Genomic DNA, 26,137 nt, shown 5'->3' on the forward strand with positions numbered 1-26,137 from the left:
CCGCACATACACAAAAAAGGTATCAAATCGACCGGCTCGCCCATGACAGGTGTGCTATGACTTTTCTAAGGGTTTCGACAAACGGTTTTCAAATTATTGGGCAAAAACACGTCAAAAAATCCCCCCAATGTAACCCCATGGAGAGTCTAGAGTGGTGATTCCATCAAACAGAGTGTAGAGGGAGAGAAAGAATTGTCAAAAAATAAATTTGAAAACTGCGCTCCAGGCCGCAAATTTCACTCTACAGAAATAATTTATACATAGAAACGTAGGAAAATTTGTCCTCTCACTCACAATCCTCTGGTAAAGCTGTCAGAGTTATAGTTTGGGCTCAGGACGCACAGATGCTCAAACAAAATGCACCAACTGCCGCATCGGCTCCCATATTAAAAATGAAGGAAGATTTCTCAAAAAAAAAATTTAACAGTTTTTTAAAATCGCTCTAACAAAGCTATTTTTTCATTTTTCTTAAAAAAAAACATATGGAGATGTTCAGGAAGAACTCAGGACGCTCAAAGTGAAGTCGGATCAATGATAGGTATTATGGTTTTGCCGAAAATGCTTTCTGTTCGAGGCCAGAATTTCAAGTTTGTCCACCTCTGTCTGCTCACTTTGATGGAACTGTCTCCATCGTCAGTTAATTTCAGTTGATTGCTCTGCTCTGATTGGTCGACTCCACCTGGCCACGTGGTTGCTTAGCTACCAAAGCCCCCCCCTCCTCCAACACAGACATTCTAACTGATAACTGTTAGTTTACTCTAAGTAAACAGACATGGCTTTCTTCATAAAACACGAGACCTTATAACTTGACCATACATTGTCCAATCTGCCTCAAACTTGCCAAGCATGATGATGGTTCATCACTGACCACTTATACATAACAATGTTTCATAAATTCCCGCCCTTTTTGATTAGCCACGCCCCCTTTCATAACCAATTAACCGTTTGTCCTAGAAACTTGTATAAGGTGTCAGATTACTTGGCATGAAGTCCCTGTTTAACTGGTGATTGATAACCCCGCCCCTTTTGATTAGCCACGCCCCCTTTCATAACTAATGAACCGTTTGTCCTAGAGACTTGTATGAGGTGTCTGTGAACTCAGGACAGAGTCCCTGTTTAACTGCTGATTCAAGCCACGCCCCCTTTGAGTGACCACGCCCCCTTTTACTAACTTGTGAACCGTTTGTCCTACAGACTTGTATGAGGTATCTGTGAACTCAGGACAGAGTCCCAGTTTGACTGTTGATTTGAGCCACGAGAATGATGGTCCAGAGGCAAGCACACAATCAAAATTTCTTTAGGAATTTTCTAGTTTTTCTTCCGTTTCTTCCGTGTCATTTTTCGGTCGACTATTCCTCCCAGAGTTTTGGTCGCACATACACAAAAAAGGTATCAAACCGACCGGCTCGCCCATGACAAGTGTGCTATGACTTTTCTAAGGGTTTCGACAAACGGTTTTCAAATTATTGGGCAAAAACACGTCAAAAAATCCCCCCAATGTAACCCTATGGAGAGTCTAGAGTGGAGAAGTCATCAAACAGAGTGTAGAGGGAGAGAAAGAATTGTCAAAAAATAAATTTGAAAACTGCGCTCCAGGCCGCAAATTTCACTCTACAGAAATAATTTATACATAGAAACGTAGGAAAATTTGTCCTCTCACTCACAATCCTCTGGTAAAGCTGTCAGAGTTATAGTTTGGGCGCAGGACGCACAGATGCTCAAACAAAATGCACCAACTGCCGCATCGGCTCACATATTAAAAATGAAGGAAGATTTCTCAAAAAAAAAAATTTAACAGTTTTTTAAAATCGCTCTAACAAAGCTATTTTTTCATTTTTCTTAAAAAAAAACATATGTAGATGTTCAGGAAGAACTCAGGACGCTCAAAGTGAAGTCAGATCATTGATAGGTATTATGGTTTTGCTGAAAATGCTTTCTGTTCGAGGCCAGAATTTCAAGTTTGTCGACCTCTGTCTGCTCACTTTGATGGAACTGTCTCCATCGTCAGTTAATTTCAGTTGATTGCTCTGCTCTGATTGGTCGACTCCACCTGGCCACGTGGTTGCTTAGCTACCAAAGCCCCCCCCTCCTCCAACACAGACATTCTAACTGATAACTTTCAGTTTACTCTAAGTAAACAGACATGGCTTTCTTCATAAAACACGAGACCTTATAACTTGACCATACATTGTCCAATCTGCCTCAAACTTCTCATGCATGATGATGGTTCATCACTTTTCAGTTCTACATAACAATAATTCATAAATTCCCGCCCTTTTTATTAGCCACGCCCCCTTTTACTAACTAATGAACCGTTTGTCCTAGAAACTTGTATAAGATGTCAGATTACTCAGCATAGAGTCCGTTTAACTGGTGATTGATAACCCCGCCCCTTTTGATAAGCCACGCCCATTTTACTAACTAGTGAACCGTTTGTCCTAGAGACTTGTATGAGGTGTGAGTGTACTCAGCAGAAAGTCCCTGTTTAATCCGTGCCCCTTTTGATAAGCCACGAGAGTCACGGTCCAGAGGCAAGCACACAATCAAAATTTCTTTAGGAATTTTCTAGTTTTTATTCTTCCATTTCTTCCGTGGTGTTTTTTCGGTCGACTACTCCTCCCAGAGTTTTGGTAGCACATATACAAAAAAGGTATCAAACCGACGGGCTCGCCCATGACAAGTGTGCTATGAATTTTATAAGGGTTTCGACAAACGGTTTTCAAATTATTGGGCAAAAACACGTCAAAAAATCCCCCCAATGTAACCCTATGGAGAGTCTAGAGTGGTGATGTCATCAAACAGAGTGTAGAGGGAGAGAAAGAATTGTCAAAAAATAAATTTGAAAACTGCGCTCCAGGCCGCAAATTTCACTCTACAGAAATAATTTATACATAGAAACGTAGGAAAATTTGTCCTCTCACTCACAATCCTCTGGTAAAGCTGTCAGAGTTATAGTTTTGGCGCAGGACGCACAGATGCACAAACAAAATGCACCAACTGCCTCATTGGCTCCCATGTTAAAAATGCAGGAAGATTTCATAAAAAAGTAGATGTAAGTGTTTTTTTAAATCGCTCTAACAAAGCTATTTTTTCATTTTTCTTAAAAAAAAAAAATATGTAGACGTTGAGGAAGAACTCAGGACGCTCAAAGTGAAGTCAGATCAATGATAGGTATTATGGTTTTGCCAAAAATGCTTTCTGTTCAAGGCCAGAATTTTCAGTTTGTCCACCTCTGTCTGCGGAACTGTCTCCAACAGCAGTTCATTTCAGTTGATTGCTCTGCTCTTATTGGTCGACTCCACCTGGCCACCTGGTTGCTTAGCTACCAAAGCCTCCCCCCTCCCCCCTCCCCCTCCCTCCTCCAACACAGACATTCTAACTGATAACTGTCAGTTTACTCTAAGTGAACAGACTTCATAAAACATGAGACCTTATAACTTGACCATACATTGTCCAATCTGCCTCAAACTTGCCAAGCATGATGATGGTTCATCACTGACCACTTATACATAACAATGTTTCATAAATTCCCGCACTTTTTGATTAGCCACGCCCCCTTTCATAAATAATGAACCGTTTCTCCTAGATACTTGTATGAGGTGTCTGTGAACTCAGGACAGAGTCCCTGTTTAACTGCTGATTCAAGCCACGCCCCCTTTTACTAACTTGTGAACCGTTTGTCCTACAGACTTGTATGAGGTGTCTGTGAACTCAGGACAGAGTCCCAGTTTGACTGTTGATTTGAGCCACGAGAATGATGGTCCAGAGGCAAGCACACAATCAAAATTTCTTTAGAAATTTTCTAGTTTTGTGTGCTTGCTTGCAAAAGCACACTAACTACTATTCACCAGGACTATTTTTATTATTTTGTGTGCTTGCTTGCAAAAGCACACTAATTGTTATTCCGTGGGCTTATGTCTTATTTTGTGTGCTTGCTTGCAAAAGCACACTAACTACTATTCACCGGGCTTAATTTTATTATTCTTCCGTTTCTTCCGTGGTCTTTTTTCGGTCGACTACTCCTCCCAGAGTTTTGGCCGCACATACACAAAAAAGGTATCAAATCGACCGGCTCGCCCATGACAAGTGTGCTATGACTTTTATAAGGGTTTCGACAAATGGTTTTCAAATTATTGGGCAAAAACACGTCAAAAAATCCCCCCAATGTAACCCTATGGAGAGTGTAGAGTGGTGATGTCATCAAACAGAGTGTAGAGGGAGAGAACGAATTGTCAAAAAATAAATTTGAAAACTGTGCTCCAGGCCGCAAATTTCACTCTACAGAAATAATTTATACATAGAAACGTAGGAAAATTTGTCCTCTCACTCACAATCCTCTGGTAAAGCTGTCAGAGTTATAGTTTTGGCGCAGGACACACAGATGCACAAACAAAACGCACCAACTGCCTCATTGGCTCCCATATTAAAAACGCAGGAAGATTTCATAAAAAAGTAGATGTAAGTGTTTTTTTAAATCGCTCTAACAAAGCTATTTTTTCATTTTTCTTAAAAAAAAATATATGTAGACGTTGAGGAAGAACTCAGGACGCTCAAAGTGAAGTCAGATCAATGATAGGTATTATGGTTTTGCCAAAAATGCTTTCTGTTCGAGGCCAGAATTTTCAGTTTGTCCACCTCTGTCTGCCCCGGTGGCGGAACTGTCAGTTAATTTCAGTTGATTGCTCTGTTCTGATTGGTTGACTCCACCTGGCCACCTGGTTGCTTAGCTACCAAAGCCCCCCCCCCTCCTCCTCCAACACAGACATTCTAACTGATAACTGTCAGTTTACTCTAAGTGAACAAACATGGCGTTTTCTTCATAAAACATGAGACCTTATAACTTGACCATACATTGTCCAATCTGCCTCAAACTTGTCATGCATGATGATGGTTCATCACTTATCAGTTCTACGTAACAATAATTCATAAATTCCCACCCTTTTTGATTAGCCACGCCCCCTTTTACTAAATAATGAACCGTTTGTCCTACAGACTTGTATGAAGTGTCTGTGAACTCAGGACAGAGTCCCTGTTTAACTGGTGATTGATAACCCCGCCCCTTTGATTAGCCACGCCCCCTTTTACTAACTAGTGAACCGTTTGTCCTAAAGACTTGTATGAGGTGTCAGTGTACTCAGCAGAAAGTCCCTGTTTAATCCCTGCCCCTTTTGATAAGCCACGAGAGTCACAGTCCAGAGGCAAGCACACAATCAAAATTTCTTTAGAAATTTTCTAGTTATTCTTCCGTTTCTTCCGTGTCATTTTTCGGTCGACTACTCCTCCCAGAGTTTTGGTCGCACATACACAAAAAAGGTATCAAATCGACTGGCTCGCCCATGACAAGTGTGCTATGACTTTTATAAGGGTTTCGACAAACGGTTTTCAAATTATTGGGCAAAAACACGTCAAAAAATCCCCCCAATGTAACCCTATGGAGAGTCTAGAGTGGCGAAGTCATCAAACAGAGTGTAGAGGGAGAGAAAGAATTGTCAAAAAATAAATTTGAAAACTGCGCTCCAGGCCACAAATTTCACTCTACAGAAATAATTTATACATAGAAACGTAGGAAAATTTGTCCTCTCACTCACAATCCTCTGGTAAAGCTGTCAGAGTTAAAGTTGGGCGCAGGACACAGAGAAGTGCCACCAAAACGCACCAACTGCCTCATTGAGTCCCATATTAAAAATGCAGGAAGATTTCTCAAAAAAAAAAATTTAACTGTTTTTTTAAATCGCTCTAACAAAGCTATTTTTTCACTTTTCTTCAAAAAAAATATATGTAGACGTTAAGGAAGAACTCAGGACGCTCAAAGTGAAGTCGGATCAATGATAGGTATTATGGTTTTGCCAAAAATGCTTTCTGTTCGAGGCCAGAATTTTCAGTTTGTCCACCTCTGTCTGCGGAACTGTCTCCAACAGCAGTTAATTTCAGTTGATTGCTCTGCTCTTATTGGTCGACTCCACCTGGCCACATGGTTGCTTAGCTACCAAAGCCTCCCCCCTCCCCCCTCCCTCCTCCAACACAGACATTCTAACTGAGAACTGTCAGTTTACTCTAAGTAAACAGACCTAATAACTTGACCATACATTGTCCAATCTTCCTCAAACTTGCCAAGCATGATGATGGTTCATCACTGACCACTTATACATAATAATGTTTCATAAATTCCCGCACTTTTTGATTAGCCACGCCCCCTTTCATAACTAATGAACCGTTTGTCCTAGAAACTTGTATGAGGTGTCTGTGAACTCAGGACAGAGTCCCTATTTAACTGCTGATTCAAGCCACGCCCCCTTTGAGTGACCACGCCCCCTTTTACTAACTTGTGAACCATTTGTCCTACAGACTTGTATGAGGTGTCTGTGAACTCAGGACAGAGTCCCTGTTTGACTGTTGATTTGAGCCACGAGAATGATGGGCCAGAGGCAAGCACACAATCAAAATTTCTTTAGAAATTTTCTAGTTATTATATATTATAGATTATTCTTCCGTAAAAACTTTGGCGCGTAACTAGTCTCACAGCTTTGAGAAATCGCGAAAAGTAAAAACGTCAAAAGTTGCGCCCTAATTGGGAATCGTGTGGAATGACTTTTATTAGCAATCGGCGCACACGTTTTCGCGCAACGTGCACAAACGTGCACTTTTTGGCCCATCCGGAACGCATTGCGCCAACTTTGGGGCCTCACCATTCGCAAACCGTTGCTCGTAAAATTCCGAACCGATTTAGGAAGTTGTACAGCCTGAATTTAACTCTAGTCCTGTGAAATTTCAGAGCAATTGCACGTAACATTTCCATTTTTCCAAACTAATGGGGAGGGCGATTTTCCCATGTGTGTGTATTGCGCGGAATGTTCAGACTCTAGAGTGGTGATGTCATCAAGCAGAGTGGAGAGGGAGAATTGTCAAAAAATAAATTTGAAAACTGCGCTCCAGGCCGCAAATTCCACTCTACAGAAATAATTTATACATAGAAACGGAGGAAAATTTGTCTTCTCACTCACAATCCTCTGGTAAAGCTGTCAGAGTTTTAGTTTGGGCGCAGGACACAGGGAAGTGCCACCAAAACGCAACAACTGCCCCATTGAGTCCCATATTAAAAACACACAAGGATTTTTGAAATAATCAGATTTTACCGTTTTTTTTAGATCGCTCTAACAAAGCTATTTTTTCATTTTTCATAAAAAAAACATATGTAGATGTTCAGGAAGAACTCAGGACGCTCAAAGTGAAGTCGGATCAATGATAGGTATTATGGTTTTGCCAAAAATGCTTTCTCTTTGAGGCCAGAAATTTCAGTTTGTCGACGTCTGGCTGCTCAGTGTGGCGGAACTGTCTCCACTGTCGGTTAATTTCAGTTGATTGCTCTGCTCTGATTGGTTGACTCCACCTGGCCACCTGGTTGCTTAGCTACCAAAGCCCCCCCCCCAACACAGACATTTTAACTGAAAGCAGTTAACTCTAACTCAACAGACATGGCGTTTTTTCATAAAACACAGGAACTTATAACTTGAGCATACATTGTCCAATCTGCCTCAAACTTGTCATGCATGATGATGTTTCATGAGTGACCAATTCTACATAACAATATTTCAGAAAGTCCCGCCCTTTTTTATTAGCCACGCCCCTTTCACAACTAATGAACTGTTTGTCCTAGAAACTTGTATGAGGTGTCAGATTACTCGGCATAGAGTCCCTGTTTAACTGTTGATTGATTACCACGCCCCCTTTGATTAGCCACGGCCCCTTTTATTAACTAATGAACCGTTTGTCCTAGATACTTGTATGAGGTGTCAGATTACTCGGCAGTCCCTGTTTAACTGGTCATTCATAACCCCGCCGCTTTTGATTAGCCAAAGAATAAGGTAACTTTATGTGATTTTAATTACACACACACACACACACACACACACACACACTTTTTGAGGTTAAACGGCATAGTTCTCTGAAGAATTTTATCACAGTGTACACACACCGGCAGTAGCACCCGTTGCCCTTTCAGAATTTCCCCAGAGGAAATTTTCTAGTTATGTTTGATGTTTGTTTGTGACTAGTTTAGTTTTAATGTTATTTAATGTGTAAAAGTTCTTATTTATTATTGTTTTATTTATTTACTTATTTTGGAAAGTCTTGACAAGCCAAATTTTCTTGTTCCATTGGCAGATCATTTTGCTATTTTAAGCAAAATACACCTAATTTTTTTTTATTAATTCAAACAAAACACAACATAAATCACCAATTGACAAACGAAAAGAAAAAGAACAACAACAATAAAATCACAAAACCAACCTAAATAAGGTGTATTTTGCTTAAAATAGCAAAATTATCTGCCAATGGAACAAGAAAATTTGGCTTGTCAAGACTTTCCAAAACAAGTAAAAAATATCTAATATCCTTCTCATTTTTTTCCGAAGCATTTATAGATATTTCTAGATCGTTTCCTGGATTTTCTAGATTTTTTCTAGGTCATCTTCTAGACTTTTTTTTTTCTTTGTTCTTCTGAGAGCTTTTCTAGATTGCAGATTGATATTTTTTTTTATTTTTCTCGATCCTTCTCTAGATATTTCTAGATCTTTTTCTAGATTTTCTAGATTATTTTTCTAGAATCTAGAAATGTTTTAGAAAAATCTAGAGAAGGATCAAGAAAAAATCTAGAAACATCTAGAAAAGATTTCGAAAAATTTAAAGGATCTAGAAAAATCTAGAAAATGATCGAGAAATGCTCTTGTAAAAACTAGAAAAAATCCAGAAAAAGATTTTAAAAAATCTAGAATATCATCTAGAAAACAAATATCTAGAAAATCCAGAAAAATATCTAGAAATATCTAGAAATGCTTTCGGAAAATCTAGAGAAGGATTAATAAAAATCTAGAAAATAATCAAGAAAAATCTAGAAAAGCTCTAGATCGCTAGGATTTTTTCAATATCACTTTCTAGTTTTCTAGATCCTTCTCTAAATTTTTCTAAAGCTTTTCTAGATATTTCTAGACTTTTTTTTCAATTTGTTACCTAGTTTTTCCTAGAGCTTTCCTAGATTTTTCTTGATTATTTTCTAGATTTTTTGAAAGCATTTCTAGATATTTCTAGATCTTTTTCTGGATTTTCTAGATTTTTTTTTCTAGAATCTAGAAATGCTTTAGAAAAATCTAGAAAAAGATCAAGAAAAATCTAGAAAATAATCTAGAAATATCTAGAAAGATTTCAAAGATTTAAAAGGATCTAGAAAAATCTAGAAAATGATCTAGAAATGCTCTTGTAAAAACTAGGAAAATAATCCAGAAAAAGATTTAAGAAAAAATCTAGAATATGATCTAGAAAACAAATATCTATAAAATCCATAAAAGATCTAGAAATATCTAGAAATGCTTTCGAAAACTCTAGAGAAGGATTAGGAAAAATCTAGAAAATAATCAAGAAAAATCTAGAAAAGCTCTAGATCTCTAGGTTTTTTTTCAATATCACTTTCTAGAGTTTTCTAGATGCTTCTCTAAATTTTTCTAAAGCTTTTCTAAATATTTCTAGACTTTTTTTCAATTTGTTTCCTAGTTTTTCCTAGAGTTTTTCTAGATTTTTCTTGATTATTTTCTAGATTTTTCTTGATCCTTCTCTAGATTTTTTGAAAGCATTTCTAGATATTTCTAGATTTTTTTTGGATTTTCTATATTTTTTTTCTAGAATCTAGAAATGCTTTAGGAAAATCTAGAGAAAGATCAAGAAAAATCTAGAAAATAATCTAGAAATATCTAGAAAGATTTTGAAAAATTAAAAAGATCTAGAAAAATCTAGAAAATGAAATGATTCTAGATCATTTTCTAGATTTTTCTAGATCTTTTTAATTTTTCAAATGCTCTTGTAAAAACTAGAAAAAAAATCCAGAAAAAGATTTTTTTTTTTTAAATCTAGAACATGATCTAGAAAACAAATATCTAGAAAGATAAAAAGATCTAGAAATATCTAGAAATGCTTTCGAAAACTCCAGAGAAGGATTAAGAAAAATCTAGAAAAGATTTCGAAAAATTAAAAGGATCTAGAAAAATCTAGAAAATGATCTAGAAATGCTCTTGTAAAAACTAGGAAAAAAATCCAGAGAAATAATTTTTAAAAATCTAGAATATGATCTAGAAAACAAATATCTAGAAAATCAAGAAAAAGATCTAGAAATATCTAGAAATGCTTTCGAAAAATCTAGAGAAGGATTAAGAAAAATCTAGACAATAATTGAAAAAATCTAGAAAAGCTCTAGATCTCTCGATTTTTTTTAAATATCACCTTCTAGGTTGTTCTAGATCCTTCTCTAAATTTTTCTAAAGCTTTTTCTAGATATTTCTAGACTTTTTTCTCAATTTGTTTCCTAGTTTTTCCTTGTATGTTCGTGTCACAGCGTGTGACATCATCGCAGAGTGTAGAGGGAGAAAATTGTCAAAAAATTAATTTGAAAACTGCGCTCAAGGGTGCAAATTCCACTCTTCAGAAATAATTTATACATAGAAACGTAGGCAAATTTGTCTTCTCACTCACAATCCTCTTGTAAAGCTGTCAGAGTTATAGTTTGGGCATAGGACGCACAGACGCGCCACCAACACACACGAACAGCCTCATTTGCTACCATATTAAAAACGCAGGAAGATTTCTGAAAAAGGGAGATGTAACAGTTTTTTTAGTTCGCTCTAACAAAGCTATTTTTTCATTTTTCTTAAAAAAATACATATGGAGACGATCAGGAAGAACTCAGGACCCTCAAAGTGAAGTCGGATCAATGAAAGGTATTATGGTTTTGCCAAAAATGCTTTCTGTTCGAGGCCAGAAATATCAGTTTCTCTACCTCTGGCCAATGTTCTGGAACATTCCGTTGATTGCTCTGCTCTGATTGGTCGACCCCACCTGGCCACCTGGTTGCTTAGCTACCAAAGCCTCCCCCAGCCCCCGACTCCCCCCCCCTCCTAACTCATGAACCGTTTGTCCTAGATACTTGTATGAAGTGTCTGTGAACTCAGGACAGAGTCCCTGTTTAACTGTTGATTGATGACCCCACCCCTTTTGATTAGCCACGCCCCTTTTCACAACTAATGAACCGTTTGTCCTAGAAACTTGTATAAAGTGTCAGATTACTCGGCAAGTCCCTGTTTAACTGCTGATTTAAGCAACGAGAATCAAGGGCCAGAGGCAAGCACACAATCAAAATTTCTTTAGAAATTTTCTAGTTACCTTTTACAAACCCCCTTTCATAAATACAAACTGTTTCTTTAAAACACGTCAACAAATAAGATAAAGGTAATCTTAAAGAGAATATCAAGTCTGTTCACTGACTTCCATGTTAAACTTCAACCTATTCACCATACTGAAGTGGTTTTGTACAATAAGGAGATTTTAGTTGTGCTCACTTTTAGTTTCAAATAGAAATAAATGGTTCAGATAATTATCTGGACTCGAGGTTTGTCTATATAAGTGAGGGTGCCACCCATAACATTGTGTTCAGGTGTGTAATGAGCATTATGGCCCCTGCTTTGTTTGTTTGGCTGTGGTCTACTAGCTCCACTGCAGACTGCCTTAATATATCACCCAGAGAGAGGAAATAAGGTGTTTCACACTTGAGAGAATATAATGGCCTTTTCATTACTTGTTGCGACACTCTCCGGGAATCAAAGACTTAAGTTGTGTTTTCAAATACATCTGAGCTGACAGACTCAAGAAATGTTTGGAACTCTGCACTTGTAAAAGAAAATCTACTGCAGTACCAAAGCGAACTTAATAAATAATAGGCAGATGATATTGGTACATAATATCACTCATCATCATGTTTGTGAATGTACCAGAAAATGACACAACTGGTAGCTTTTGTGTACATTAAATGTCTTGCATTGAAACATTTTACAAGTTCGTTCATTTTATAGTCTTTAACGTTGATTTTTACCTGAGAATGAATTATTAATCACTTGCCCACATTATTTCCACAGACCTACAGAAATAACTCTTCTGGTTATTATACTTAATATGCCAAATTGTTAGATTCTGTAGCTGTGGTCTGTTTGTTTTATGCTCTACCTTTGTCTACTTTGTATATAAACATAGAAACAATTTTGTGCCTTTCTGTAAATTTGACTTTGACATTACAACTAATACAGTAGATCCTATGTCAAATAGAGGCATACAGTCATGAAAAATATTATAAGACCACCCTTGTTTTATTCAATATCTTGTTCATTTTACTGCCTGGTACAACTAAAGGTACATTTTTTTGGACAAATATAATGATAAAAACAAATAGGTCATAAAAGTTTAATTTAAGAGCTGATATCGAGCCATTTTCCATGGTTTTCTTGATAATGATTTTGGTTATAATCAAGAAAACCATGGAAAATTACTAGATATCAGCTCCTCAATTAAACTCTTTTGAGGTATTTTTGTTGTTATCATTATATGTGTCCAAAAATATGTATCTTTAGTTATACCAGGCATTAGATGAACAAGAAAAATGGTCTAATAGTGTTTTTCCATGACTGTATATGGTTCATTGATAAATTATACCAAAGGTGATGCAATGAGGCCATGTGACCACTGAGTGGCAGTAGAGGCATTGTATTCATGTGAGTCACAGGAACCATGAGTTTCACTCCTCCAAATCTAAATCTTGTTTCTATCACATTTTGAAATCCTATTTCAGCAAATCTTTGATGTTGCTGTGAAGGGTTTAAATTCAACATATCAGCACTAAATTTGCTCTGAATCACGCGTCTGGGGTCTGTCTTTGTCAAACATGATATTACCGCTCTGATATGAAAATGTGCCTCTCGCTTGCTTTGAGATTTTCTTTGAAGAAGGGGCCTCTGTTCGCACAAGGCACGTCTCCTATGATCCAGAACGTGTATTGGTAGTTGGAGTTAAATTTGATAATGACGGCAATGACAGCATGCACATTTTTTCAGGATGATTATCACACCCCTCCCTCTCCCAGTTCCCCTCGACTGAGCCTTTTATATAATCTATTTTTATTTTCTTCACACACTCTCTCTTCTCCGTCCCACAGCTGAAGAATATGTGATAAACAGTGGGGTAACAGCATCCAGATGGCAGCAGGAACAACTGGCCCAGTGGAGCTCAGCAAACAGTGGGCAATCAGGCCTCCATTAGGCCCCAACTGAGGACTTGCCAAATGCTGCCGGACCCGCAGGGCAAGAAGACACGCACTTCAGTGAGCCCTTTAACTGCCTGAAGAGAGCCACTAAACCAGCAGCTTTACTGCACAAGTCTGTCCTGGGAGGGTCTCCATATCAATCACAGCTTCAACTGTGATGTTGGAGACCTCTTTTGTTCCTAGGATGTAGTTTTTATATGTACATCTAATGTTTCGGACTTGTGCATATGATTCATTTCATGCTCACTTTGGGTCAAATTGTTGAAAAAAGTAAATTAGATACTGTACAGGAGGTTTACTATCTGCAGTAAAAAAACTTTGAGTTCGGAATTATTTATTTTTTCCACAAAAATCAAGACTTTTGTATAGTTTGGGTTTGCTTCAAAAAATATGTGGGACACAGAAACAAAGTTGCATTTTTGGGAGTGTATGCCACTAATATAGGGTTAGTTTCAATAGGTTTTTATAATAAAAAAAAAAGTTTTGTCACATTTGCTCAATTTGTCACTATAGCGTTACAGGAATGAGACATAAAACCCAGAAAAAAGAGTGAGTATTAATGCTTTTTGTAATTCCCCCATCTCAAAGTCTAAATGGTTTTGCTTAGCTTCCTGAAAATAGGTCTGTGGTTCACACAGGCTGAAGAGATTTTCATGTTTTGTTCTACGACATAAAAAAGCATTAGTAAAGTAAGATTCTACAGGAAAATCAATAAGAGTCGAGGAGTCTCCAATACGGTGTCAATCACTTCTCTTCAAAATAAATCAAACTGGGCCGGCTGGTCAAATATGAATCAAGATTTTAATACTGTATTGCCTATTTCTCACTTCAAATGTTTCAGTAACATGTTTTAGAGTATGTTTAGCTGTAAAATTAGGTAGTTTGTAACCAGACCGCCATGTTGAAAACACTCGAGCCAGAGCCAAGCCCCTCCCACCAGCCAAAGAAAACTTTTCTCATTTTACATCTTGATTTATATTTGATCAGAACTTCCTAGTTTGGAGGTTGGATTTGATTAGTTGTTTTCCTTCAATCTGGAATCTTGCAAATCCATGTGCTTGGAAAAGGAAGAGAAAAATGTTCTTGTTTTCAGAGATTATTTGTCTCATGTACACGGAAGAGGATTGGGGCCAGGTTGGAGGAAAAAATACTCAGAGCAGGATTTTTTTTTTCATTATGCAGTTCTAGAAAAAAGTCTAAATAACGCAAATAAAGTCGAGATGTCGAGAATAAAGTTGAAATACGATTTCAACCAAAAAGTCGAAATGACGAGTATAAAGTAAACTTTTTGTTTTCTGTAAAGTTGAAAAGATATTCACAGATTTTCATAAATGTCATAAAATGAGGAATAACTGCAATATTTAATGGTGTAGTAGTACTAAAATCCCCCTACACATAAATGAGCTACTCCTGGTAGTAGGCTACCATAACTATTGTTTTGGGGAAAATCTGCTCTTATGCAATTTATGTGAAATTTTAGACAGATATTGTATTATATTTAGGGCCAGGACTTTAACGCGTTAATTAAGATAAATTAATTACACAAAAATTAACGCGTTAAAAAAATTGACACATTTTAATCGCACTGATTTTTGCACCGCGGAACGTTTATCACTGGATGAGTTTCAGGCGGACTGATTATACTGGAGCACCAACTAGCGTTCATGAGTTCAACAACAAACCACAGTGAACATGAAGGAAGAAGCTGATGAGACAGCTTTGGTTGGCCCCGTGGATGATGGGACATTTTGTTACAAAATACGGACGGATGGAAGTGTCGATAAGAGCATGGTTGTGCTGCTATGCAACAAGGAATTTGCATATCATCACAGCACATCGAACCTCAAGTATCACCTCAATACAAAACATATAGCAGATAGCGGCTAGTGTGGTAGCTAGCATGGATTGTGTTTTACTTAAAAAACCAAAGTATTATAGTTTACAGAAGGTCTAACTACCTATAGGCTACCTGAATTTCTGAAATGTACTATATTTCTAAATATGCTATTGCTACACTTAATGGCAAAAATTGCACTGGTCTGTTGGACTTGAACAAAAATAAACAATATTTTTGTTGCTTAAGCTTATGTATTCAGTCATTATTCAATGGTATACTAAAAATCCATGTGAAAAAAATTACTTCTCGCTGTTCTCAGGTCAAATATTTATAAATGCGATTAAAATGCGATTAATTTCAATTAATTAATTACAAAGCCTCTTATTAATTAGATTAGTTTTTATAATCGAGTCCCGGCCCTAATTATATTATATATTAGATACATATTTCCTCAACATTGTATTTCAGCTTTATTCTTGACATTTTAACTTTTTTCTCAAACTTAATAATGATTTAGTTTTTCTCATACCTGGCACTAATCCTCTTCCGTACATGTACTACTGTCAGGATAGATTCAGATGTCAGCATTTTATCTTTAAGTTGCCAACTCAACCTTTAAATCATGTTGAGTCAGTTCAAAATGACCCAGAGGACTGACACTGTAGGTCTGCAGAGTAGGCTAACAGCATATGCAGAGCAGAGTGAGACATAAAAGTAACATGTAGTACATAGCAATCACTCACCAACGTAATGTCCCTTTCCTTCTCTGAATGGGGGTCCAATCGGCCCTTTCATCATGGGCTGCATGTACTTCATGTGGGGCATGGGGGGATAGCCTCCAGCAAGAGCACGCCCCCCCAGCATCAGTAGCACACAGACAGGAGCCAACAACATGGTCACCAGCATCCCAGACTTCAGATGTCACACACAAAGAACTGCAGACATAAACAGAAGAGGAGAGAGGGCAGAGTTAACAAGAATCGTAATATTATTTTATTTTGTAATCATCACAAGCGTATGGCGGGATACAGGGTGGGGGTTTACACCCACAGTGATAATGAGTTATGGAAGCATACTGGTCATTATGCTTTATTGCATCTGAGCCCAATTTACTAAACACTTCACAATACCACACATTGACAAGAACACTTAATTTACTACAATACTTAATAATTTGCCCATGGGAAGCACGCATTTACTGTTTACGGCCTGTAATTACAGAATTACTCTACTACAAGCAGTTTGAAGTAATGCAGGGATATTAAATCTCATTTGCTGTGAAGATTAGTTTTTAGTTTTATTAGTTTGTCTGTCAGGAAGCTTAGTTTGTCCTAACCAAGCCAGCAACAGGCAATTTGATTAAAGGAAACCAAGGAAGCCAAAGAAAACTGTTTCCTGCTTAGAGGGAGGGGAAGCAGAAGATATCTATGCCCACATTCAAATGATATCTTAAAACTTTATATGTAGCCAATGTCCAAACATGAGGTGCAAACATGTACAGATACACCTTATAAGCATATATCCTTGCCTTCAGATGCAGCACTGTATGTGCTAAATGTTTAGTTTGGTTAATATTTGGCCCTGAGAACCTGTGACAGGCAGATCTGTTGACTTTAATTTACTTCAGGAAGAAGTGACCACATCACCCTCTGCCAAATATTTTCATAACTGTGGTCAGGTGTGGACAGGAAACCTCCAGAGGATGCTTAGTTTGTTTGTGTATCATAAGTGAGCAACTGTAGGTGTGCAGAACTGGCTATACTTGGTGAAACGATGTGTGAAAAATGGCAGAAATTTCCACTTCAGCTCTCCCCTGAGCTGTTTTCGTTAGCTCTCATTGCATTGATGCCTGTCAGGACTTATTTTGTGATGACTGTGGGATGCAAAATGTAATATCAGCTTCAGCCAGCTCCTGTTTAAATGCCAGAAATGTCACGCTGATATCAGGCATGGAAATTGTGTGAAAAGGAGAGAAAATTGTGCGTGGCTATGAAGTTTCTCTCCATTAACCTGTCAGGAACATTCTGATGTAACCAACATACAGTATCTAACAGTTCCAAAGTCACACCACTAACAGGAGTAGGTGATATTTATAGAAAAACCCCATAGACTGTGTAAAAGAAGTGTACATTGACTCCACAAGTTGTCTGATTGTATAGAAGTCTATTAGATAATGAACCTACTTCTCACTTGCTTTACTATCTCTGTAAACATTTTCATGATTAGCACTTTCGCCTCACAGCAAGATCGAATCTGGCTTGTGGTTTTTCTGCGTGGAGTTTGCATGTTCTCCATATGTCAGCTAGGATCTCTATGGGTCCTCCAGCTTCCTTCAAAGACATGCAGCTTAGGTTTGATTGGTGACTCTTAACTGCACTTAGGTGTGAATGAGAGCATGAATGATTGTCTGTCCCTATAGCTGCGTTTCGACTATAGCCGAATACCCGGAATGAGGCCTCCCTTGACAAAATGCCCCTAAATTGAATGTGAGCCGCCCCTAGCGGCCGTTTGACCAGACATTTTTTGGCCCTGTCGAAGAGCAGGGACATTTTTCTCCCCTGAAAAAAGCCTGGTTACTGATTGGATAGAACGCTAATCGGGATGTGATGTAGTACTCAACGCCACAACAACACGCGCCATTTTTAAAAGCCGGCGAAGTATCAAAAGGATTTGTCTCCTCTCGAACATAATCGCCGCCATGTGCATGAAAACAGCGACAAGAAACACAGCAATCTCTGCTCCTTCCATCTCGGCGTCTCCTTCCTTATTGTTTACGCTTGGCGCGTCTCCTGCATTAAATCTGTCACCAATGTTACATCACGGTTGAAACTGTCGCTAAGTGATTACGTTACGATCCAAAACCCTACATCACCTCCGGAGCCTCATAAATCCCTCTGGGGCCTTTTTTGGGACCGTGAGTGGAGAGTTCATTGAAAAGTTTACAACGAGGAATGGCAGTTACTTAGACATGAGACGACAATTTCTAATTTGAAAATGATCTGACATTTTCTGACTTAAAAATAACATCAATTTATACACAGCAGCTAACTGAAAGCAGAGACTGGGGAGTAAGAGACTTCAACTCACATGTACTTAGAAAAAGGTGTGTTCATTGCCACCATGTGTGTGCAGAGATGAGGTCTGCTTTACAGCTTTGCTTTTACCCACGTCTGTGATTGTTTAGCACCCACATAGCTAGGTAGCCAGATTCCAGATTTACAATCATTTACCAAAGTGTTTCTCTGGGTTTTTGAGGAAGTTTTTTGTCATTAGTCATAAGTCTGTATGTGTCTGCGGTATCTGTGTGTTTGCTGCTTGTTTACGTTGTGTGTTGTTGGAGTCTTTGCCAGGAAGAATTAAAGACCGCCTCTTAAATGTTCACACCAAAACTTAATCCAGGAAAAATGAAGAAAGCAAAGATGTTAAAAGAAATAAACAGAAAGAAAGAGAGAGCAGTATTGGTGGGGCAGTGTTTGGTGGTTGGCCGACTTGCTGGCTGGCTGGCAGGGAAGCTTGTCTGGTATGGGGGTCTGTGGTTTCGGTGCAGATGTAATTTAACAGGCGGCTCTGGATGGCCACCATTCTGCAGGCGTCAAACTCTCTCGAACCAGAGCGACTCACACACTTAAACCTAGAAGCTGTGCCTGAACAGGGATCAGACACAGACACGCGGTTCACAGACCTCCACAATCTGTTTATCAAATGTTTTTGTTCAAAAAGCTCTGCAGACATTGTCAAAAAATCTCACGCAATCCTTCCTGGCTAGCCACCATGAGCCACTGCTGCACTGAGACGTACATGGTCTCGCACACAAGAACACCCACGTAATACAACACGCACTCCTGGTATGCATGAGAACGCAATATAGCTCTGGTGAACGGTTACGTGCGGTGTCTTGAAAATGCTCAAACTTGTTAACTTTCCCACATTTTCACGTAAAATCAGTCCATTCAAAACAAACCATAACAAAAACTTGAGAAGAGAGGAGAGGTAATGGTGAATCAAAGCCTCCCTCCGTCATTAAACATGAGCAGCATCCAGAGTTACAGTGAAAATGCCTCGTCTGGCAGGCCCAGTGACACTTTATATAAAACAGATTTAGCTGAAAAAAAGCAATCACCACCCACATACAGTAACAGATCCAAAAATACACAAAGAAAGAACAAGCAGAACAGAAGAGTAGCATTAATGAGGATGTAAAAGAAAGTCTGACCCTCGGGTGTAAGAGGGAACCGCCAACTCCATCATGACTCTCTTATTGTCAGCACTTTGCTGTTCAAACTTCCAGTCAGCTGTTAAATAACTGTGCCATGACATCTATCCAGGGAGAAATGATGAGAAAATGCCTCCTGGATAAAGACATGTAAGACACCCAACTGAAAGAGAGTCTCACTGGTCATTTCATGTCCATTTATAGTCATTTTGCGTCCTTTTGTAGTTGTTTGGCATCTCACTATGGTCATTTTGCACATTCCTGCACATTGCCATTTCTCTGAAGTTGTTTTGCATCTCTTTTGTGCATTTTGTGGTGCTTTGTACTCATTTTGCATCTCTTTGTAGTTGTTTTGTGTCTTTGTAGTTATTTTTTGCATTTCTTTGTAGTTGTTGCACCTCAATTTGTGTATTCCCTCTAGTCATTTTGAATTTCTTCATAGTTGTTTTGCAGCTCTTTTGGTTGGTTTGCATCTCTTTTGGGTTGTTTCAGATATTCTGGGTCTCATGCAGTATTTAGTGTCTCTTTGTTGTTTTGTGTCCCTTTTTGGCACTTAACATCTCTTTTGCATCTCATTGTAATACATTTTCTCTTTTTCGTCTCACTGTGGTCATTGTCATTTCTCTGTAGTTCTTTTGATCTTGTTTGGGTTAAGGATAGTGTCTCTTTTGAGTTGTTTGCATCTCTTTTGTGTGTTTTGTGGCGCTTCGTAGTCATTTGCATCTCTTTGTAGTTGTGTTGTGTTCTTTTTTTCATTGGTTTACAACCCTTTTGGGTTGTTTACTGTCTCTTTGAGGTTGTATCCCGATATTTGGGGTTTCTTTGCATTATTTAGTGTATTTTTGTAGTTGTTCTGTGTCCCTTTTTTGCACTTTACATCTCTTTTGCGTCTCACTGTAATTAATTGTCTCTTTTTTGTTGTTTTTCGTCTTACTGTGGTCATTGTCTCTGTAGTTATTTTTTGCATCTCACTGTAATCATTTTGCATCACTTTGTAGTTGTGTTGTGCCTCTTTGTAGTTATTTTGCATATCACATTTTGTATCTCCCTGTAGTCATTTGTAATTTCTTTGGAGTTGTTTTGCATTTCTTTTTTGTTGGTTTTGCAACCCTTTTGTGTCGCTTTGTAGTCATTTAGTGTCTCTTTGCAGTTATTTTATGTCCCTTTTTGGCACCTTACATCTCATTTGTGTCTCATTGTAATCATTTTTAGTCTCTTTGTAGTTGTTTTGTGTCTAACTGTGGTCATTTTGCATCTCCCTGTAGTCATTTGACATTTCTTTGTAGTTGTTGTCTTGTGTCTTTTTGATTGGTTCACCTTTCTTCTGCGTTGTTTTGCGTAGTTTTTAAGTAATTTAGTGTCTCTTTGCAGTTGTTCCTCTTCTGATAAGTTTGTATGCCTTTGCATCTGTCTCTTTTTTTGGTAATTTTCAATCTCTTTATCATAATTTTGCATCTCTTTGTAGTCTATTTTTAATCACTTTTAAGTGTTCTCTTTTGATTTGGATCTCTTTCTTAAGGATAAAAGCGCTCTTAAGTGCTGCAGTTGGTTTAAAAACTGCACCTAGACGTCAGTAGCTTGCTCACACAGGATATGAAGAGAGGCTGCACCAAATAACTGCACCACACTGTACAAAATATTATAGGAACCCATCAAATACAGGTTGTTCTGTTCTTTTAAAGTAGTGCTGTATTTCTAAAAAAAAGAAAAGAAAAAAAAAAAAAAAGCCTTACTAATGTTACTGTGTTTAAAAAAATAAAAAATACTGATCGTATTTGATATTAAAAGCCTCTGAAAGGTCTATCAGGCTCATTCAAAAATCCATCCATCCGTCTGCATCAAACACAGATGTTGGCAAGAGCACATAATGAAGATAGACAGACATCCCTCTTCACAGATCTGCCTCCAAACCACCTGGTAATCTGAGTCAAGGACACAAACCATACCTGAAGCTTGCAGCCTTTCTCAAACATGTGTTGGATGCCATTTTCACAGAGCCGTAACGGTAATCTGCGAAGGCTTCGGGCCGCCAAAGCAGACTCAACAGCCTCCAAACCCAAACTCAGCAGCATCTCAAGTGGCCTGCTCAGACAGGCAGAAGAGACACAGAGACAGCGGCTGAGTGCGAGCCAAGCACACACTTCCCTAACTGCTCCGTCTACCCGCTAATGAAATCAACAGCGCTGGGGAGGTGAGGTTGAAGGTGCTCTGCCTCCACTTCCCTTAAGCGGTACATGTGTGGATCCAGACTGCCAGGCATTTCCTAAACCACGTGCCACGGAGAGATTATAGGTACACCAAGTGTGAGGATTCTGTGTCATGGAGGGGAGAGGAGGCGCTTGTTTTTGCGGTGAACATTCGAGCCGCTCCTTGAGTGGACGAATCATCACCTGAACATCGTGTACCAGCTTTTACAAAAACACCAAATGGTTCAACAACAACTAAGGTCCATAATTGTCAGATAGTTTAGCTACGACCACAGGCCTCGCGGAGGAGTGCACTTAAAAACCTGACCGCGTATTTTAGCTGATTCATCCAATTCTGACAAACCTGAGCCACAATCATGACCTCAACCATTCCTCACTGTTACCATGAACCCACATGGGTGGTCAGCTGTTATTCAACCACAACCATCTTCTTTTACCAAAACCCTCTTCTTGTAAATTCAGCAGTCGAAATGTTGGAAATGTCCCTTTTACAGCAAGAGTGAATTTCCAGCACAAAAAACAGCACACTAAAAATAGACTAAAGATATACATCTGTGGTTTATTATTCAATTTGTAGTCTAGACACATGAGTATTAACGGATTTTGCAGATTTGCAGTAAAAATCAGTGCACCTGCAAACAGTGAGCAAACTTTTAAAACATACAAAAACAAGCCAAAACATTGCTAAGGTATCACTTCCAGACAACACAGAGCTCCATTGACCGTTGACCTGTGTGAACGCCTTGTTTTACCTAGTGAAGAGATTGAGCTCAAGAGGGAGAAAGTGAGTATGGCAGTTACACAACATGCTGGCGGCCACAGCCACACAGCCCCTACTGAGTCTGAGAGTGTGTGTGTGTGTGTGTGTGTGAGGGGGAGAGGAAATTGAGCGCGTGCGGTATTATTTAGAGAATCACCTTCTTTTGAATGAGGTAATCCCTCCTTCAGCCTGAGTGGCACTTGGACCATTACGCCTTTCCGGTGTCAGATCACTGCATAATATTTGAGTAGTGGTCACAGTTTTAGGTGGCTTTGAACGCAACCTGTATTACTCAACACTGTGTAAATAAGCACTGGGGAAACAGTATGGCCGTTCACATAATGCGTCCATGTGTGTGTGACAAAGTGGCCGCAAAGCTAATGCATATATGATGAGACATTAACATCTGTTACTTCAGTTGCCACCAGCTGGAAAGTGTGTGTTTCTGTGTGGGTTTTGTTTGGTTGTTACTCAGGAAAATATTGTCCCGTCTGCACCGCCACAATAAAAGCTGCTGTGTTCTCTAAGTAGTGTTTACACTGAATCATTAGCAAATTATAGTCATAGTCATTAGAAATACTGTAAATCATTATTTTTAATGTTGAGACATGATGTATACTGTTTTTATTTCTACTGCTACATGCTGATGCATACACATTTGTGAATACATGTACATTACATAATATATAAACTCACTCGTATGCACAGAAAAGTTTCCATCCTTTAAATGGCCTACAACTAGTGATTCTAAGGATTGTCTTCATTTCTTATTAATGGTATAATATGCAGGATTTGCCTGTCAAACATTGTATAGACTGTATGACCGACTAGAAGTGTGTGGTGGTGTCTGTATCTACAGAGACCCTGCCCTCGGCCAGTATTTTCTCTTTTGTTTTCATTTTGATGTGTTCAGGACATTTCTGGGTGTCACCCTTTGTGCACGAAACTACAAAAATAGTGGCGAAAAACACAAATATAGCAAGTGGACCTCTTGAGACAAAGAAAAGCAGCAAAACTTCACAATTTGAGAAGCTTTAGGACTATGACATTTTCTGCTAAATCGCTCAATTTTGGGGCTTTAATAGACAGAGGGGAAGACAGGCAGCGAAAGGACCTTCGGTCAGATTCGATCCCTCGTCTGCCGCAGCAAGAATTACAGCCTTAGTGGTATGCGTTCTACCAGTGAGCCCCACTTACTTAAATTATTAACCAATTATTAAATTAATTGCCAATGGCCTTTTTTGTTAAAGCTTATAATTTACGAAAAAGAAAGAGCAGTTTGCATCTCAACTCTTAAATCTTCACTTGACGTCAGGCGCAATTCTGCTCTGAGTCAAAGTTTTTTCAACTCAAAGCATTCTGGGTGCAAACACAACGCCAAGGGGCAGAAGAACGCTTAGTAATCAGTAATGAAAAAGTAGCAAGCAAAAATCGTCACTCTCATTGAAAACAATTACAAAACGTTGTCTAATGCTGCTAAAAAGTGTGTTTGATTGGGACCAAATACTCTTGTGGCTGAATGTGAGCTAATCCCTAGAGCATTAGATTAGCTGCTATTGTAGAGACATATGTGACATGTTCAACAATCATATTTGGTTGCAATTTCTCCATATACTTTTGGCCATGCAGTTTATATGACTGTAAGGTATAGATGTGTATGTGGCTTATCAGAGGGGAGACAGAAGATGATGGAGAGTCAAAGACTCTTCTTCCAGCCTAGCACACAGACACACACACCTCATCCATCTTTCTCTCTCTGGGTAGTAATAATGATGATGAATATATCTGCACTGCAGATTTTGACACTTTACACATCCAGCGCTGGCTTGCTCAAGCACAGGTGCATGTGCACACAATCACTTCCTTGTTTTTCATGAATCTGTCACATCTGACTATGTCAGTCATCCGTCTTAATTGTTGTCTTGTTGCAACCTGAGGATTCCCTTAAAACAGCATGACTGATTATGCACCATTGGTTCTCAAATGCATCCGTCTTAATGCGAAGAAGCAAAACAGACGATGACAGTCAAGAATTTACCACGAGGCGAACTGAAGACAGGTTAGAAAAAGGCCTCGCTTTGCTTCAGGAGGTTAAAAAACCCTCATAAAAGAAAAGAGTCTCATCAATTCAAGGAAAAGGTACCTGTGGAGCAGGGCATGTTTTCCTAAAATCCCTGACGGTTGAAGCGGGTGAGAAAAGGGCAGAGAGGGGTGAGTTTATGCTGATGGAGTGGTTTAAGAGGGAACAAGCGAGAGTAAAAAGGAAATAGGGGGTGTAGGTAAAGTGTGGAGGAGGTTGGGAGGAAAACATGGGGAGGGGAAATGAGTGGAGAGGTCAGACAGAGGGTTTTCATTTCTTGATGACTTCATTCAGAGGAACACGTTTAATACCCTTGGGCACTTATCTAAGTGCAGAAGCAGACATACTAATCATAAGATGGGGGGTGATGTACCGTGCGTATGAAAGTGTATGTGTAAAGCAGTCAAAGTGAGGCTGATTGGTCACAGAATTATTAACCTAGAGGACCTCACACATGTATAGTCGCATATGAGTTTTAAAAGAAACCCTTAATTGTTCTTGAGCTCCTTGCACGAACAGTTTCAGGTCAGTGAAATTACAATATATTAACCAGTCTGGCTTTACCGATCCATGCTCTATCACCTCATCTTTTAGTGAAGCATTTCAGATCAAGATATAAGCAAGGAAGGTGGAGTGGAAGTCTGCAAAACATCCAGACTATAACCTCTGACCTGCCAAGAAGCACCAGTATAGGGGAGCTGAGAAAGCGAGAGTCTGCAGGAAGACAGACGCAACTATACCTTTCCAGCTGACCCGTCGGTGCACCTAAACTCAATATGAGCGGCTGATTAGGTAATCGAAAGAGTAAAAAAAATAATCTCATAAAAGGCGATCTGCTTCCACTTTTCCAGAGTAATAAATGTTCAGCAAGGCAGGTCACTGAAAGAACACATCCCCACTTTCAAAGACGGACTCTACTGGTTCTGTAACATCATGTGAAAAATTAATTAAAAGACAGAGATTTTTGGATTAGAAAAAAACAACCATAAAGGGAATTGTGTGTTAGAGGGCACTGAGGAGATTACCTCAGAAGGAAAACTTTGAGGACATCACTCATAAAATATTGCACATCAGAAAGAATGCTCTGTCTCACCCTGCCTCGTAGGTCTCGACTGGCAAAATCTGCTCTTCTCTCTCCCTCTCATGTTCCTCTTCTTCTCTCCTCCTTAAGCCTCCCGCTCTCCGCACCGCTCATTGCTGGTGTGAATACTTTTATTGTGTGCTGCCAAGGCCTGACCAAGCAAAGGCGTTTCTCTTTCCCTTGTAAGTCCACTGGTACTGACATATACTCAAGTCTGTGTTATTCTTAATTAGCATAAGAGCAAATGTCTAGGGAGAAGAACAGAAAAGAGAAAAATGGGAGTGAGCGGGGATGGCAAAGGTAACAAAAAAGTAAAACTGATGCTCCAGTTTCCACTTTAGCACAGTGTACTCTATATGGAGTTTAGAATAATAATGGAGTTCATTGTTATTTCTGAAACCATGGATTCAGGTTCTTCTCGGTGATGGCTGTGGGTTTAGTCGGCTAAAATGAAAGCTGTTGCTGGCAAATTTTATCAGCTAGCTTCAATAGGGGATCCTGCACAGCCAGAGAGCTGCAGTTTCAGGACCGCAGTTTCAGTCCCCACATTCTTTCTTATTTATTATTAGCATGATTGCAACATACCCCCCATACATAATACCCACCCCCTCAAAAAAAACAAAAACAAACAACAACAACAACACAAACTAACGATTGTGACATAGGTCTCTTTTGTGTTATTCTTTAACACAATGGTCAACTTTCGCATATCTTAATATATATATATTAATTTTACTGTGCAATTTAAGACACTATTTTTTTTTTGCGTTGAAAAATACACCTCAATTCACCTTGATTCGCCGTTCAAATTTCAGCCATATTTTCTGGAG

The 26,137-nt window shown here is 38.8% G+C and overlaps 1 protein-coding gene across 3 annotated transcripts in view; it reads right to left on the minus strand.

The window, feature by feature from the left end:
• The window catches only part of col8a2 (collagen, type VIII, alpha 2), a 146,840-nt gene that overhangs the window by 13,035 nt on the left and 107,668 nt on the right, over positions 1-26,137 (minus strand). For all 3 annotated transcript variants that reach the window (XM_059350022.1, XM_059350020.1, XM_059350021.1), the window contains one exon: positions 15,710-15,901. In XM_059350022.1, coding sequence (XP_059206005.1) covers positions 15,710-15,872 — 163 coding nt within the window. In that variant the 5' untranslated portion in view covers positions 15,873-15,901. The remainder of the gene's footprint in view (positions 1-15,709; positions 15,902-26,137) is intronic.

This window comes from Centropristis striata, chromosome 14 (assembly GCF_030273125.1).
Source record: "Centropristis striata isolate RG_2023a ecotype Rhode Island chromosome 14, C.striata_1.0, whole genome shotgun sequence".
NCBI classification, from domain to species: domain Eukaryota; kingdom Metazoa; phylum Chordata; class Actinopteri; order Perciformes; family Serranidae; genus Centropristis; species Centropristis striata.